Genomic DNA, 18,831 nt, shown 5'->3' with positions numbered 1-18,831 from the left:
CTTAATAATACCTCAATTATATTTGGTAAATCCACTAATACTCAATTTTACACCGAAATACTAGTAATCGACATTGTACTATTTTTCACCACTTAACATCTTTTGCCTTCTATATCTCACTTTTCTCACTTGATTTCATGCCTTGTCCATATATTTCATCCTTTATTATATCTTGAGAACATCAAACATCCATAAAAGACAACCCAAACGCCACAAGGTTAATTATATTGAACATACACATAGACATCATATACACAACTTTTATACTTATACATGAAAACACTTATAAGAATATGCATATGCTCAAATTATACATATTGTATGATATGTAATGCAATGCAATCATGTGATTATTGGCTATATTATATAAAAATAATGTGGGTGCTACAGATACCTCCCCAAGTGAAGGCTGAGTTGTTTGTAGTTCAATATGTTGTAAGGAGGTATTCCCTCTAGTTACTTCCTTACATTGGACTTGTAGGTGGTATACATCAAGAAAGTTCAATGACTGTCCTGATGGACGAAGTGAAAGAAACTCATATTGTTTTGCTGCGGGTTTGATTTAAGGTCGAACAAGTAGTTCACTTCATGAAGAGATGGGGAAGGTCATTTCCTCAAGTAATAAAGGGTATACAATGTGGAGAGCATTCTATATCCGTCAGGAGTAATCTGGAAGGGAGCTATCTCGAAGTAGTCAACAACCCCTCAGAAATAATCATTAAGAGGTAAGGTGGCACCTGCCTCAATGTTGAACCTCGACCAGGCACTGAAAGCACCACCGGGGAGATTGGCGCTTTGGTGAAGGGTGGGTCTAAATACAACAATCCCAAGAATCCCATACATCTTCGAAATGCCAACATATTCCTTTTCATTTTTATCTTCGTAGACTGGTAGGCCTCATCAAAAAATCACACATATTGTGTGCTAGGATCTAACTCTTTGAATTTTTTGTCAAATGAATCTAGATAAATATTTGTTAATGATTTTCTCATTTCGTGTATTGATGTGTACTGCTTTACACTTTCCATTTATTTGTTCTGCTAGATTGCCAGATTAGAGTATTTTTTAGTGAAGGAAAGCACCTGCAGCCTACAAGCGGAGGAGTCTTTAGGTAGTCTTTCCCTGAGGCAGGAACAACCTTTTCTGACAATTGGCTGGCCGAAGCTATGTACCAGGAAATATGTGTTTTCCTGACGCCAAGCTTAACATTGGCATTTGAGAATAAATCTTCGAGGGGATACTTCTGCGTTGCTAGTGAGGCGTCTCCACTGGTTGCATGGCGACCAACTTGAGGGCCATTTTTGTTTCGTCTATCCACTTATTTAACTCTGCCCATGTTAATTGGAGAATCGGGAGATGATGGAATAGTGTTCGAGGGCGGAACTTCAGATAGTGGAGGAAGAGTAGGTAGATCAATATCTCCGTATAAAAGGGTGAGTAGATCGTCATCTATTAGTCTCTCACCTCCCAAATAGTCTTGCATGAATATCTAAGAGAAAGAAGGGGAAGTTAGAATCTAGAGACTAATAGAAATTAAATATGAAGAAAAAATAGAAGAGTTGCTCGTGGGAAAACAGAGTATAAATATCAATCAATTCACTTCAAAGATCTAAAGCTGAAAAGTTTTTTTTAAGAAAACTTTTCAGAAAGTGTGTGAAGCGGGAAAACCCCAGTTTTCCGAAAGGGTAAAAAAATCAAATTTTTTACCCGAATGCTCATCAAATTTGTCGGTTATATGCCTATAAAATCATTCCTGGTCCCTAAAGGTTCCCAAAAAACTGCTCATAATGTCCAAAACAACTGCCTAAATTGCCCACCTAAACGTCAAAAACATCAAGAACACCCTAGTTTTACAGTTTCTTTTTACTACAAAATCATAGTCAAAATATGTGTGATTTGTGAAAGAAAATGACGAAAAATAATAGGATGGGATAAGAGAACTTACTTGTAATGAAGGTGGATGAAGAACTTGATCGGGAAATCGCAAGAAAGTTCTTGACTCAGACACGAAATGTAACAAAGCTCTGAAATTCTTGATGATCTTGAAGAAAGTAAAAGGCAAGGTGAAAATGAAGAAGACGATGGACCCATATTTATATGCTCGAGTGAATTGATGACATCAGCGCACCTTTTCAAGAAGTGGGAAGTCGTGCAACCACCAATTTTCTTTGGGAAAACGTATAATTTTGATGGTTTTCACTTCCTGAGGACGTTAAAAGGACGGTTGAAGGGACAATACGTCATAAGGTTGCTCGGTTATGTATTTATTGATCGAATAAGTTTATTTGATGCTGGTTTCATCATAATAAACTTTGGGGCAAATGTTTAATCAAAAAACTGGCGTGATGACATGGCATAGGTATGGTACACGCATCGTTCATTCGATGGAAAAGCATTTCAAACATCTCGTCCACACTCGACAAGGTTTGCAGGTAGAGATATGGCTAACTGAACTTTAGACTGATTGAAGATGCAGAAAAGGTGTTGCTCGAGTGTTCCAAGCAATGTTCAAGAGGCGATATTTTATGGATTTTATGTAACTATTTTAAGTTAGATATTTGAATATTCCTGTTATGTTTGTTGTGCAATTTGTACAATCCTAAGCCTACAAATAAGAGGTTTAGGATTCATTATTAAGGGCACACACAAATTGATCAAGAGAGATTCTTGAACTTTTATACACGAGTATTGTACTTTCTTGAACTGACAAAACTCAGAGAATTTTAGCTTCATCTGATCGTGAGTTCGAGAATTTCTACATTAATAAAAATATCGAAGTGGATGTAAGTCATTACCATTCTTGGGGCCGAAAGAGTATAAATATTTGGTGTCATTTACATTTATTGAGTTTAGCTTTTATTTCACGTTGTTTGTTTGACTCTATGTCGTTGGCTAAATCTATAGTCAACATTCTTGTATCAGAAAAACTATGAAATTAATTCTAAGCTTTAATAGACATATCAATAAAAGTGATAGGTATAATTTAACTAATAACCACGTAAAAAACTTTGTGTTCATCTTTTTAACTGTTTAATTCTCTCTTATTTTTAGTTGACAAAAAGCTGAGTCGACAAATGGATTCTTGGTTTAACGATTTTCTACTTTTTAAAACTAAGTTTTGGTTTAATATTTAAAAAAAATATATATATGTTTATATTATTCTTTTATAATATATGACATTGCTTATTTATTTAAAATTTATATGACAACTAAAAAAATAAAATAAAAATAAATTTACATTTTCTAAGTAAAATTTAGTAAATGTACATTGCACGTTGATTTTACCTAATATATTTATATATATATGAGCGAGTTAGAAGCTGCACCATTATTATGTATCTGTAGCAATGTTTAGTAGGGTGCACATCAAACGGGTTTATCGGTTCGGGTGTATCGAGTTCGGTTTTATCAAGTTTCAAATTTATAAATGTCATTATGAACCCGCCAGATTGAATGTTAGATTTGATCGTGCTTCGGATTTGGGTTATACGGTCGGGTTCGGGCGGATGGTGCGGGTTACGGGCGAGTTTCGACCTGAATTAGCCTTTTTCAAATATATTTTAAAAATATCAGTCTTTTGTCATAATAAATACTTAAAGAGAACATCTGTCAAATATTTTAACGGAAACGTAATTTGTTTGATTTTATTTCAAAGAAAAATATTAATTAGAAAGTTAGATAAGTTATAAAAAATCAATTACAATTTAATAAAATAAAACAAAAACACAGTCAAACAAATCTTATAATAGTACATGAAATCCTTAATCCATATTTCATAATATCCATTGTCCAATACTAATCAGTTAAAATCAAATATTCACAAGTTCCAATTATAAAATATAGAATACCCATACAATGTCTATAAATTCTGAATTTCAAATTAAAAGATATAAATTATACACATGATAAGAAAAAGTCCATAAGTTACGGAGTTTATAAATACCCACAAACTTAAAGTCCATAAACATGAAGTCCATAAAAAAAATGTCCTTAAACTTCATAAAAATGTCTATAAAGTCTCTAAGTTTGCAACCTAAAAAAAAAAAAAATAATAATGAACACAAACATAATCAAAATCACAAGTTCCAAACATAGCATTCCTTCAGCCTCTTTTCTTCCTCCTCAATTTAAAATCCAAACCTTTTATAAATAAATTTAAAAATTAAAGATGATAAATGAATGAAAACAAACACACACACACAAAAAAAAAAAAAAATACTTACAAGGCATGAGTAACTCTCTTCAGCTTCACTGCTTCATATTCCTAGTTTCAGATTGTGCAAATAACAAGTGATTTAATTAAGTGAGCATTTTCTTGAAATGTAGTGAATGCACAATTCAAATAAAGCTTCCTAAAGACAGTAAATCAGTCATAAAATATTTTTCAAATCAACTCAAATAAAATCAACAGTGTATAAATCAAATCAACTCAAATAAAATCAACAATGCACAATCAGAAAATATTTATCAACACAGTAAATGCACAACTCAAATCAGCTACTCAATCTCAAAGAATGTAAACAACTTAGAGAGCATCTTTCAAAACAACTCATATATATATATATACCACAGTGCACAAATCATCAAAAATTAACAAAAATAATTATTCAAATACATCAATAATGATAATAAAACACATAAATATATAGAACATTAGAATATATTCATATAACAAATAAATAAAATGAAACTCTATCATACCTTAAGAATGGCAGTGTGGTGGCATCACTTGGGACCAAAGCCCTCCAACCCATGACATCCAAAGCCCTCCAATTCATGGCTTGTCTACCTTTAGCTTGCCCTTACTTGCATTATAGATCACTCGTTAGCCAATGCCCAACAAAAAAACTACACATAATATAAGAAATATACAATTAATCATAAGCAATAAAACAACATATTTCACAGATAATAAATGCATTCATTCTAGTCATATAAATCATAAACATGTTTTACAATTTACAAGTATGCTTATTTTAAACACATAAATATTTACACGGCCAGCCAAGCAGCCTTGCCGAATGGCCCAATCGAGCAAGGTGCGCATCACGACACCAAGTTTACGGCCCATGCCGAGCGAGTGGGGACCGTACTCTAAACTTGACCTTGCCTTCACGGCCCACGTTATGCACGATTACCGACTGGCCCACCTTACACACGACTGCCGAAAATAGATCGTACCGATCATCCTCAGATATATCAATGCTAACATACATAGCAAACAACATGCACTATGTGCATATGCTAGTTTTCTTACCTCGAGTCCTGCGAAGAAAACATAACGACCCCGAGTGGTATCCCTTTCCCGAGCCTTGTGGAAACCCTCTAAGACAAATTTTGAAATCCCTATGAGAATTATGGCTTTGAGCAACTGCTAATGTTCCTTCCCTGAAGCTTAACTTCCTCCAAACATCAAGAACAAGCTCCCAAAGTTGCCTTGGTTCAAAAACTCTAGTTCTTCCAAAGCTTACAAGGAACCAAATGAAGAAAGAAAGAGGGAAGTGGTGAAGAGGTGTACATGTGTTGGAGAAAACCTTCGGCAAAGGGTCTTCCTCCTTCTCTAATTATGTGGTCAAATGGCCAATTTACCTCTCCCTTTAATTCCCACTCTTTGAAATCTCAAGGGCAATTTAGTAATCTTACCTCTAATTCTAATTACACCTCAAATCACCCAAAATACCACCTAGTTCATCCAACATAACTATTCCACCAATAAATTTCAACTTACTAATTATTTCCCTAAATGTAAAAAATTACTAAAATACCCATTGACTCACCCCAGAATCAGGTATATATATCCTTGTAGTGATTTTTCTGCTAAAACTGCTTGAAATGACTCACTTGTGTCGAATATCACAAATATATCCACATAATAATGTGGTCTCAAGCACATAACATATAAAATTATAATTATACCCTCAACATGTCAAAATTACGAAAATACATCTATTTAACAAAAGTGGGTCTTTAAATACATTTAATGCACATAATTACCTGTATACTTAATCATATAAGCATACAAATCATATAAATCAATTAATTCACACGGTTATTGAATATTTCCTCATTATGACCTTGATACGCGGTTATTAAGAAAAGATATGGCCTATTGGCCCATGTAACCATCATTGAGCCTATAAATATGCATAAAATAGCTCAAGGAATGGACTTTTGATTCCAAAATATTTTTGCTAAGAGAGAGAAAAAGAGAGAACTATAGTGCAATTATCCATCGTTTTATTGTATTTCTTCCAAGGTTTGTGAAACTCAAAGAACTCTAGTTCTTTGATCACGACTTTGAGATTCAACCTTAATAATAGCACTAAGTGGACATAGGTCATTACCATCTTTTGGAGCCGAACCACTATAAATCCTTGGTGTTTTTCTCTCTTCCATTAGATTATCTTTCTTACTTGCCGTTTTATCTTTTGTCGTATATTTGACTCCGTGTCGTTAGCCAAATCGTGAGTCAACATGTTTGTTTCGTCAACTTTAACAGAATATTCTAAATACTTGACGGAATATATATTTAAACTAATTAATGAAAAAAATATTTATGAATTATATTAATATAAATTCAAATTTAAATGTTATAAAATATCATTATTTTAATACAAGACTAGATATTGAATAATTATATTAATATAAATTTAAATTGTATAATATATTATTATGATAATAATATATAATCTAACTTTTACTAATTATTTTAATATGAATTTAAATATTATAAAATATTATTATGATAATAATATTTAATACAAGACTATATATTTAATAATTATATTAATATAAATTTAAATATTATGAAATATCATTATAATAATATATAATACATAATCTTAATTTTTATTTTTACAAAATTATCATTTATATATAAAAAAATTATCATATTATATATATATATTTTTTAAATTATAAACAATATTTTTATTTAAATTTTCATTTAATATGTTTATGTGATTCTTTTATATATAATATTGTTTGTTAATTTGAAATTTATATGATAATAATACAAATGTAATAAAAATAATTAATAAATAAAATTAAGCACATGCTTGCAAGTTGATTTTATCCGGCATATGTATGGGAAGAAAAAAAAGTGCTAACAATGAATATTTTTCAACGTTAGGCTATACCACATTCAAAAACAAATATTAAGTTTACACTTTTTTTTTTCTTTTTGCTAACTTGTTTTTCGTAATAAGAAACTTGCAAAAACCTTAATCGTGGAGAACCTCAGAAAGCAAAGGCTTGTTCGAGAAGAAGGCATCTAAATTCCCAACAGCAACTTCATACAAAGCCTCGAAACTTTCCACGGTGAAAACAACCCGGTGTGGAGAGAGAACCACATTGTCCAATCCAATCAACTCCTGATCAACATTTGGCTCATCCTCAAACACATCCAAACCAGCTCCTCCAATCTCTCCGCCCACCAAACACTCAACCATTTCCTTCTCCTTTATGATTTTCCCACGCCCCACGTTGATTATCACTCCATTTCTTCCCAATGCACACATTACTTTTCTGTCGATCATGTGGCGTGTTTGGTTAGTTAGACTACAACAGATTATTAGGGCATCGTTGTCAGCAGCAACTTCGCAACTTCACACCCGAAGGCCTCCAGTCTCTTCGCAACTTCACACCCGATCCTTCCCAACCCAACAATTCCAACCCGCTTACCTCCCAACTGCTTATGAAAAATTATTGTTAGATCAAATCGTGAATAAAAATATTACTGTGAGATATACATACACAAAGTATTTTAATTTGTACGTACCATATTGTATTGTACTCAATCATATTTTTTATACTGAAAGAGCTCGTACTGTTCATCATATGTAAATACTACATAGTTTGTGATTTGGGCAGGTTTCCATTAAATATATATATATATATATATATATATGTATATTAATTTGCCATATTAGATAAAAAGGAGTTACCTTGTGAGCCAGAGGGAAATTCCCAAGAGCAGCCCAACTCCCTCCCTTGACATAGCGATCAGAGGCCGAGATCTTTCTAAGCACATCGATCAACAACCCAACCGCCATATCCGCCACATCCTCACTCAACGAATTCCCGGCGTTGGTCACGGCAATTCCACGGCGTCGACACTCGGCAACGTCGATGTGGTTAACGCCGGCGCTTCTGGTGGCGACAAGTCTAATCGACGGCGGAGTATATCAGCGGAGATCTGATTCACGCCGGCGCACAATATGGCCGTCGCCGATCGCACCTGAGGTGACGCGAGGAACTGGTCGAGAGGGAGATCTGAATCGGAGTGTTTCAAGATTCGATATCTTTGGGCGAATTGGTCTTTGTAAAGGACGTGGATCGTGGGTGATCCAAGGACTAAGACCAGAGGGAGGTCTTTGTGGTTGTCGTCAGTGGGTTGGGCCATCTGAGAAGTGTGTGACGAAGTTATACAAATGTAGTTTAGCTCAGAAATGACAGGGGTTAAGTGAGAAGTGTGAAGCACGACGATGGTGGCGGTTGAAGATCGAAGCTACCTCGAACCGCTGAAATTAACATGTGAGCCTCTCTGGGTCCCGTTCGGCCAACGAATAAAAAAATTGTTTTGGAGTGGTTGGATGACAGAAATTAAGAAGGAATGGAAAAAGTTGTTGTATTTCCGAAAAAAAATCTATTGTCTACAATTTCCTATCTCCTTCATGTCCCACCAATTAGTTTAAGACACCTCATTTATTTATTTAATATATATTTAAATTATTTACAACTTTCTCTCTTTCCAACTATATTAATACTATAAATATATAATGTGACTTAAAATAATTGGTGGGACACGGATGGGATAGGAAATTGGAGACAGCATATTTTTTTTCTGTATTTCCTTAGTGAATATTGAATAGTACAGAGCTTTATATAGAAGCTTATAGGACCACATTATACGTGGCACACATACAGCAGAGAAGAAAATATAAACCAACTAATACAGAATTAATTAATTAATCATTTGGTTTAACATCCCCGCAAACTCATTGGGCGCGGAAGCACAGTGAGTTTGGTTCGCAGCTCCAGGAATTGAGTGGTGATAAGAGGCTTGGTCAGGCAGTCCGCCAATTGATTGGACGACGGAGTGAAAGACAAGAACAGATCCTTGCGGAGGACATGTTCTCTAATGAAATGATAGTCAAGTTCCACATGCTTGGTGCGAGCATGAAGTATCGGGTTAGTAGCTAAGTGAAGAGTGCTGACATTGTCGCAATATAACACCGGAGGATGAGGAAGAGGCATGCCTAATTCAGAGAGAAGAGACTGTAGCCAAGAAATTTTAGCAGCGCCATTGGCCATGGCGCGATATTCCAATTCAATACTTGAACGAGACACCACTTTCTGCTTGGATGAGGACCAAGAAATCAGATTGTGCCCAAGAAAGATACAATAAGCACTTGTACTGCGGCTGTCATCCGGGCAAGATGCCCAATCGGCATCTGTATAGGCATATAATGTATGATCAGTAGTGGGATGGAGAAACAAGCCGAGGTGAGTAGTGCCTTTGAGGTAGCGGAGAACACGCTTAGCGGCCTGCATATGAATGTCTGTTGGAGAGTGCATAAACTGGCAGAGTTTGTTTACTGCAAACGCGAGATCTGGCCTGGTAAGAGTACAATATTGTAAGGCTCCTACAATGCTTCGATATGCAGTAGCGGAGGGTAAGAGAGTGCCATCATGAAGAGAGAGTGAGCCAAGGGTAATCGGTGTAGAGAGAGGCTTGGAATCCACCATGCCCGTCTTGGTTAGTAAGTCCCGAAAATACTTAGTTTGGCAAATGTGCATTCCAGTAGATGACCGAGAGACTTCCAGCCCAAAAAAAAAATGTAAATCAGCGAGGTCCTTTACTGCAAACTGACCTTTCAAATGCTGAACCAAAGCTGTAATAGTAGTGGAGCAAGAGCCTGTAACGATAATGTCATCAACATACACAAGCACAATCATTAATAGAGAACCAGTGGAATAATAAAAAATGAAGTATCGGCACGGGATGCAACAAAGCCCCAATGACACAGAGCATTACTAAGTTTCAAAAACCAAGCTCGAGGAGACTGACGAAGACCATACAGTGACTTGTGTAAGCGACACACATGTGTGGGATGTTGGGAGTCAACAAATCCTTGAGGTTGACTCATGTAGACGACTTCATCAAGGTCTCCATGAAGGAAAGCATTTTGGATATCTAATTGCTTAATATCCCACTGCCGAGAGACAGCAAGGCCAAGGACAAGTCTGATGGTGTTGGGCTTAATCACCAGGCTGAAAGTCTCATGAAAATCAAGACCTTGGGTTTGGTGAAACCCCTTGGCGACAAGGCAATCTTTATAGCGATCCACAGTGCCATTTGCATTTAATTTAACACGGTAGACCCACTTGTAGCCCACAATACGAGCAGAAGGAGGGCGTGGGACAAGAGACCACGTGCCTTGTGAGTGAAGAGCAGTAATTTCTTGGCGCATAGCGTCTTGCCAAACTTGCAAAGTATTAGCTTCTGCAAAAGATGATGGTTCAACCGGTATAGAGGCAAGATTATTGCAGAGTCTGCGAAATTTCTGAATGTAGGCAAACGCAGTAGTAAGACCATCCTTGCGGAGAGTTTGGAGCTGTGTGCGAACTTCGGACAACTGAGAAAAAGAGGCAGCAGAGTATATTTGGGTAAGTGCATCCCATATTTCACGAGCAGTGCGATAACCCACGATTTGGCCCAGCATAGACTCTGTAATGGAGCCATAGATCCAGCTCATTACCAATCTATTATACCTCTGCCAAGAATGGAACTCCATACTACTATAATCGGAAGAGTCGGCAGCGTGAGAAGCAGGGCATGGGCAAGACCCATCAATGAAGCCTTCGAGACCATTTGCTATTATGATATTGAGCATCTGAGTTTGCCAAATGATGAAGTTGTTTTCATCCAGTTTTATAGAAATGGGTTGATGAACAGATGGAGGGGTGGGTAACGAAGAAGAAGAAATAATCGGGAGGGGAGGGGCCGAAGAAGAGCTGTTGGAGGCATGCTGAGGAGGGGGTACTGTGGGGTCAGCCGATGTTGGTTGTTGGGAGACAGGCGTGGTAGGGGAGGTACTTTGGGCAGAGGCCATATAAGTTGTTAATGGTCTGATACCATGATAGAAATTAAGAAGGAATGGAAAAAGTTGTTGTATTTCCTTAGTGAATATTGAATAGTACAGAGCTTTATATAGAAGCATATAGGACCACATTATACGTGGCAGCAGAGAAGAAAATATAAACCAACTAATACATAATTAATTAATTAATCATTTGGTTTAACATTGGAAGACCACTACTGGAGTTTTCCAAAATAGTCCTACCAGCGTGGATCTTGATTCTGCAAACGAAGTTTCAGGGGCAATTGCGTCAAAAATTGGAGAATATAACAACTGCACCATTAATGTCATCTTACTTATCTTTGCATTTGAATTCTCTACAATAGTGTGCAATTACAATTTTGATTATTTGGATAACCATAATATAAAGTTCTTTTTTTATGAAAAGTTCATTTTGTTTTTGGATAATCAATAAAAAATCTTTTAGAATATATTAAGAATTATAAAAATTATTTTTATTTAAAAATTAGCTTCTCAAAATCTTTAGGAAGAAAGTTGAGCTGAGGGGTCGAGTTGCTCCCTTCCATGGCGAAGAGGAAGAAGCCGATTCGTAAGCCTGATATTCTCATTGATGATCGGCCTGAGTTTGTTCAACAGAAGGTTGGGCTCAGATCAGAGGGAGGTGATGTTGCTGATCTCGAGCAGGGCAAGTGCCTAGGTCTGGGTTTGTGCAGGATGGTTCGATGGATCGACAGGGTTTGGACTCCCAGCCTTCTAAGGAGATGGACGATGGATTGGGTGCCGAGAAGGGCAATGTCACTTGGGCGGATAGGAGTGAAGAAAATGACAGGGTCACGGAAGGGGATTTCCAGTCTGAATCACAACTTCACTGGCAACAATTCCGTTCGAACACGCTTTCTTTTTCTGAACTGAAACTAGAATTCACAGAACCTCTTTATAGGAATGGGCAGAAACTGGCTCAAGTGGATGTTGAAGAGGTGAGGATTCAGTCCGCGAATTGGAGCTCTGCTGTGGTTTGTATGGTTCTTGGAGCAAATCCTCCAATGGTAGTGTTTGAAGGCTTCATCAAGAGGGTTTGGGGTCATCTAGGGATAGCCCAAATCTCTAGGATGACTTTGGGGCTTACTTTGGTGAAGTTCAGTGATGAAGCAACAAGAGACCATGTTCTTGAGAATGGTGTTCTTCAATTTGATAGGAAACCCGTCATTGTGAGGCCATGGACAGCAGATCTTAGTGCGATTCGCATGATTCGTTCGGTTCCGCTGTGGATTTGGCTTCATGATCTTGGTTTGCAATATTGGCGGAGTAAGTGTATCAGTGCTTTGGTTAGCACGATTGGCAAACCTCTTTTAGTAGATAAATTTACCAAGGAGCGCTCTCGTGTTCAGTTTGCAAGGGTGTTGGTAGAGATGGAAATTACAGATAATCCTCCTCGTAGCTTTCAATTTATCAATGAACATGGTCAGGTGGTTGAACAAGGAATAGAGTATGAGTGGTTACCTACAAAGTGTAAGAGTTGCTCTGGTTTTGGGCATACCATGGCAGAGTGTCGAAAGGACCAAAGGGCAGTTTGGATGGAGAAAAAAGATCATTCTAATGTTGAGAAACCTCTGGTTAATCAAGGTTGTTCAGAGGGAACTAAGGAAGGGATTACTGGTGAGACAGAGGAGGGGTCTAAACACACTAAAGAGCTAGAGACAGGCGAGGGTGATATGACTCTATCAGTGGAGACTAATTCTGGGCTGGTTAGGGAGCAGAACAAGGAAGTGAATTGGCAAACTCCTAGGCGTGTTATCTCTCAGAGACAGGGTCACGTTGCTGGTAGTACCTCTAATGTGGCTGCTGCGGTTCAAAAATAGAAAAACCAATTTGGTGTGCTGCAGGAACAGGAACGGGGTAGTAAGGTTGGGCATCTTGATGACAATTCCTCTAATGGATAAGTGCTATATTTTGAGTTGGAATGTTAGGGGGATGAATAGGGTGAATAAACAGTGTTCAGTCCAAGAAGTGTTTAGGAAGAATAAGATTGGTGTTAGTGGTTTAATGGAAACTAAATTATGTGGGAATAAACTTGATGAATTCATGGAACATAAATTCCCTAACTGGGATTTTTACTCTAGTCCTTTAACTGAGGGTAGACTGTTAATTCTCTGGCGGAAAGGGATAGCTAATTGAGCATTTTGGAAGACTCTTCTCAGCTGGTTCATTGCCAGATTAATTGGGTTGGTCACCAGGATAATTTCTATGTCACTTTTGTGTATGGGTCAATTCAGTGGAAAATAGAAGGAGCCTTTGGCGAGACTTAACTCGCATTTCTCTTTCGGTCAAAGCTTGGATGGTCCTAGGGGATTTTAATGCCCCTTTTTCAGGAGGAGATAGGTCTAGAGGAAGTCCTATTACTAGTTCTGAATTGGCTAATCCTATAGATTGGAAGATTAATGCTAAAACTGAAGCTATTAAGAGCATGGGATCTTTTTTCACTTGGACAAATAACCAAGCAGGCTTAGCAAGGATCTATTCTAAAATTGATCATGCTTTTATTAATGAGGAGTGGCTGGACATGTTCCCTCAGTGTTTGGCTGTGTTTCAATGGGAGGTGGTGTCAGATCATTGCTCCTGCTTAGTTTCTAACTTCCCTTTGAAGTTTATGGGGACTAAGTTGTTCAGTTTTTTTAATTTCTGGACTAATCACCCTGATTTCAACCAATTGGTCTTGAAGAGCTGGAGAGCCCCTGTTATTGCTGCTGGTTTAAGGGCAATTTTCACCAGGTTAATTCGGCTAAAGCACCAGCTTAAGAAGCTTAATAGGGACTGTTTTGGAGATGTTGGTTTTGGTTACCAGCTGGCTCTGGAAGCTTTTCAAACAGCCCAGTTAAAAGCTCAAGAGAATCCTCAAGACTTTCAGCTGCAAGAGGTGGTCAAGGATAAGGCTTATGAGTTTCACTATCAAGAGCAAATTTATCATAGCTTCCTTGTCCAGCGAAGTAAAATTAACTGGATTAGGAAAGGATATGTGAATTCATCTTTCTTTCATGCCTTTCTGAAGAAGAGGAAAGCTGACAATTCCATAGTTTCTTATATAAATGAACATGGTATGCTGATAGATGATAGTAAGGAGGAGGTGGACCATTTTGTTGAGCATTTCAAGAACCATCTTGGCAGTTTAAGCACGGCTACAGGGACAGTGAATCTGAACTGTATAGCTTCAGGCACTAAGCTTTCAGTGGAGCAGCAACTCTATCTCCTTAAACCTTTCTCTGTTAAGGAAATAAGAGCTGCTATGTTTAGTATCCCTAGTACTAAATCTCCTGGTCCTGATGGTTATGGTTCCGGCTTCTTTAAGTTTATGTGGAAGGATATTGGTCAGGATATTTGCTCAACAATTAGTCATGGTTTTTCTACTGGTCAGTTTTCTACGGAGCTTCATGAAACAACTTTATCCCTGATTCCTAAAGTCTCTAATCCAGCTAGGGCTTCTGATTTCAGACCTATTGCGTGCTGCTCAACCTTGTATAAGGTCATGGCTAAGCTGTTATGTTCTCGGTTGGCAGTGGTGCTTCCCTATCTTATTCAATCTAACCAAGGTGTGTTTGTTTGAGGTAGATCTATTGCTCACAATATCATGATTCTTCAGGTTTTAATTAAGAATTATGGTAGAGCTCTTACTTATCCTCGCTGTGCGATCAAAATTGATCTTAGCAAGGCATATGATACGGTAGATTGGTATTTTTTGGAAAATCTCTTGAAGGCCTACTGTTTTCCAATGAAGTTTATTGGCTGGGTAATGAGTTGCATTAGGAGCACTTCTTATTCTTTATTGATTAATGGTCGGGTTCAAAGTAGTTTCAAGGGGGGAAAAGGTCTGCGTCAAGGGGATCCGATGTCCCCTCTTCTCTTTGTTCTTATTATGGAATACATGACCAGATGTTTGCAACTGGATGCCAGATCTCCATCATTTCGGTTTCATCCTATGTGTAAGAGCCTGAATCTCATAAACTTGTGTTTTGCAGATGATGTAATTCTGTTTTGCAAAGGCTCTTGTGCGGCTGTTAATATTCTTAAGGACTCTCTTAGGAAATTCAGTGAAGCATCTGGGTTGTCTATTAATACCAAGAAGTCTCAGGTCTATTTTGGAGGGGTTTCTGCAGTTGTTAAGACTGAGATATTGCAGGTGCTTCAACTTCCAGTAGGGTCATTTCCTCTTCATTATCTTGGGGTGCCTTTGAGGCCTACCAAATGGAAGCATGTGGACTGTGAAATTATAATCCAAAAGATGAGAGCTAAGCTTTTTTCCTGGTCTAGTAAACACCTATCTTATGCTGGCCGCTTACTGCTCATACAATATGTTCTATTTGGTTTGAGAAACTACTGGATGTCAGTGTTCATTTTACCTCAAAGCATAATAAAGGAGGTTGAGAAGCTGTGTAGACAATTCCTGTGGGGGGCCTCTGGAACTCGTAGTAAGCTGCATTTAGCTTCTTGGCATCAAGTTTGCATGCCTAAGGCTTATGGAGGGCTTGGGCTAAGGGATGGAGCTAGTTGGAATAGAGCACTTCTCGCAAAGTATGTTTGGGCTGTCTCAACTAAACAAGTCTCTCTTTGGGTTAAATGGATTCAACATGTGTATCTAAAGGGGGCTAACTTTTGGGACTATGTTATGAAGCAAGACAGTAGCTGGTATTGGCGTAAACTTTGCCATCTCAGGAAGAGATTCAGTGAAGGTGAAGTCTTGGCTGCTGGTAGTTCTGGGATTTTTAGGCCATCTAAGTTGTATAACAGCTCCCTAATCCAGCATCTTGTTGCTTATAAAAATGCAGTCCGGTGTCGTACTACTCTCCCTAAACACATGTTTCTATTATGGATGGTGGTTAACTCTTTCCTCCTAACTAGAGACAACTTGGCCAAGTGTTCCATTCCTCTTGAGAGCTCTCTCTGCCCAGTTTGTGAAGACCAGTGGGAGAGCCATGACCATTTGTTTTTTGATTGCTGCTTTTCCAAGAAAATCGTGTCCTGCATTTTTTCTTGGCTTGGTTTTCGCACCTGGACCACCAGATTCTCGGACTAGACTTTGAGACTCAATTTGGGCATAATGATAGTATGAGCATGGTTATTAATATGATCCTTGCAGCTGTGGTTTACCAAATTTGGAGAAATAGAAACAGATGCATTTATGATGGTTTTTCTCTATCAGCTAATTGTATAGCTAAAGATATTATTTGCTTAGTTCAAATCAGATTAGTCAATGTTAATAGTAGGAAGGCTCTTCCTCATATCAAGCTTTTATTAAGAAAGCTTTCTTGTATGTAATTGAGGTTGTAGCTGGTTGGTGTTCTTTGGTTTTTTGAGCAGATTGCTCTTGTTTGTATTTGCTTGTTTGTTCAATGAAGGTTATTTCTTCTTGACCAAAAAAAAAAATTCTTTAGGAAGAAACTCGGTCACTAACTTCTACAAAAGTATCTTTTGAATAAAAAAAATGACTTTACTTTTTACCCAAAAACTTCCAATTTTTGTTTTTTTTTAATTTTAAGAGATAAAAACATATTATAAAAAAAGACAGACAAATAGAGGAGAAAGAACGACATTTTTTAAAATAAATCTTGTAAGGATAAAAACTGAACTCAAAGCAGATTAGTGCTCGAGTAGTCCCATTAGTACGAATTGTGCTCCAGTAGCGTTCCAATGGGAATCCAAAAAGTATATATATATATAAAAACCTTCATGATTAAGCTCACTGAAGAAATAGTGAATGACTTGATCTTATTGATATATTTTAGTCATATATATATACAAAAGAATAGAAAACAGAAAATTAGAGCTGTAATCCTAATCTAATTCATAAACTCACGGTTATCCATATATACAAAACATTAAAAGAATATCTCAATAATATCTCAATACTCCCCCTCAAGTTGGAGCATGAGGATCATAAATGCCCAACTTGGAAAGCAAAAACTGAAATTGACGGGTCCCCAAAGGCTTGGTAAAGATGTCCGCAAGTTGAACAGTTGTAGGAACATAAGAAGGAAGAATAGTGTCGTCTTGGATAGCATCACGAACAAAGTGACAGTCTGCTTCAATGTGCTTTGTTCGTTCATGGAAGACTGGATTCTGAGCAATATATTGAGATATTATTGAGATATTCTCCTAATGTTTTGTATATATGGATAACCGTGAGTTTAGGAATTAGATTAGAATTACAGCTCTAGTTTCCTGTTTTCTATTCTTTTGTATATATATATATATATACGACTAAAATATATCAATAAGATCAAGCAATTCACTATTTCTTCATGGTATCAAAGCCACATGGCTAAGATACACGATCGACAATGGCTGACGGTAACGATACCGATACCACTAAGCCTCCACCTCCACCTATCCCTTCGGTCAATGGGCAAAGAAGCTCTTCCAATGATGCAGCCACCACGTCAAACACTGCTGCCTCTCTTCCTCACCTAAGTGCAACACAATGGCAAACTATCGCTACTATGTTTGGTAATACTCATTCCTCTACCGACCGTTTACATGGTGAGTTTTCCAGGATTTCTTGGATTATTGATACTGGTGCTTCTAATCATGTGACGGGGGATGAATCTTGTTTGTTTAATGTTCATGATATTGCCGCATGTCCCGTTGGACTCCCTGATGGCCAAAAATTAATTTCTACTAAAGAGGGAAGTGTGAGACTCTTGGTAGGATTATTTCTTAAAAAATTTCTTTATGTCCCTAAATTGCACTGCAACTTAATTTCGGTTACACAACTCATTGATGGCATGCACTATTTTGTACAATTTGCTTCTAATATGTGTGTTATACAGGAAACTAGAGCTGTAATTCTAATCTAATTCATAAACTTACGGTTATCCACATATACAAAACATTAAGAGAATATCTCAATAATATCTCAATACTCACCAATAAAGTTTGATCCCGAGCAGGTAAAGATGACTAGTTATCAAAGTGTTCGAGAAATGTTAAAGCAAAGAGGAAACTCGAGTAAAGAAGCTCGACCAGCAGTAAACAAAATGTGACATGCATTCAGTATATCTTACGATCATACTCCTTATAATGTCAAAATGAATTAACAGTTCAATTTTAATCCAATAATATCTTATTTTTCATTGCTTTGTTTTGGACTAAAAATAATTTAGGGTTTGATTTAATTATAAATTGAAATTTAACATGTTGAGTTTATAATTGAGAAATTTAAATTTGTTACCACTTTTAGCATCTTAATTCCAAAAATTCCTTAACCTGTCTTAATTACAATTTTACCATTTTTCATACCATATTTCCCGAACTTTCCAAACTTATTTTTGCTTTAGTACATTATTGTACAAAACTCTCTATCTTTTCTCTCTCTTCTCCATAACTTTTTTTTTTTAAAAATCGTCCACACTTCCGATGGTTTGGGCTCAAGAGTGGTACTATCGCGACCTACTCTTCAAGCTGGTTATTTTGATATGTGAGAATCATATATTTTTTCGATGTTACTGGAGAAGATGACCGGAGTCAAAAATAACATTTTAGTTTATTTTTATATTTGGTTAACTAAAAAGTAACCAAAATTTAAACTTAAACAAAATTCAATATACCAACCAACTTCATGGGTTACTAAAACATATTTTTTTATTTCATATTTAAAAGCTACTAGATGGTATTCTAAATAGCCCTATTTTTAAAGCAATTTCAATATGTTTCTAAAAAAACTTATAAGGAAACCAAG

The 18,831-nt window shown here is 36.8% G+C and overlaps 1 protein-coding gene and 1 pseudogene across 1 annotated transcript; both read right to left on the bottom strand.

Annotated features, from left to right (window-relative positions):
* Positions 1–7,116: 7,116 nt before the first annotated feature.
* LOC133793641 (glyoxylate/hydroxypyruvate reductase HPR3-like) lies at positions 7,117–8,602 on the bottom strand (annotated as a pseudogene).
* A 380-nt stretch (positions 8,603–8,982) lies between these two features.
* On the bottom strand, positions 8,983–9,960 carry LOC133795221 (uncharacterized mitochondrial protein AtMg00810-like). Its single transcript, XM_062232677.1, has one exon. The coding sequence runs from the start codon at positions 9,958–9,960 to the stop codon at positions 8,983–8,985; it is 978 nt and encodes a 325-aa protein (XP_062088661.1).
* Between the last annotated feature and the right edge of the window lie 8,871 nt (positions 9,961–18,831).

This window comes from Humulus lupulus, chromosome 8, assembly GCF_963169125.1.
Source record: "Humulus lupulus chromosome 8, drHumLupu1.1, whole genome shotgun sequence".
Lineage (NCBI taxonomy): Eukaryota > Viridiplantae > Streptophyta > Magnoliopsida > Rosales > Cannabaceae > Humulus > Humulus lupulus.
Note: the sequence above shows the minus strand (reverse complement) of the source record. Positions and strands in the feature narration are given on the sequence as shown.

Excerpts from the sequence above, each read along its gene's own strand:
- LOC133795221 (XM_062232677.1), bottom strand. The coding sequence starts at position 9,960 with ATGATTGTGCTTGTGTATGTTGATGACATTATCGTTACAGGCTCTTGC.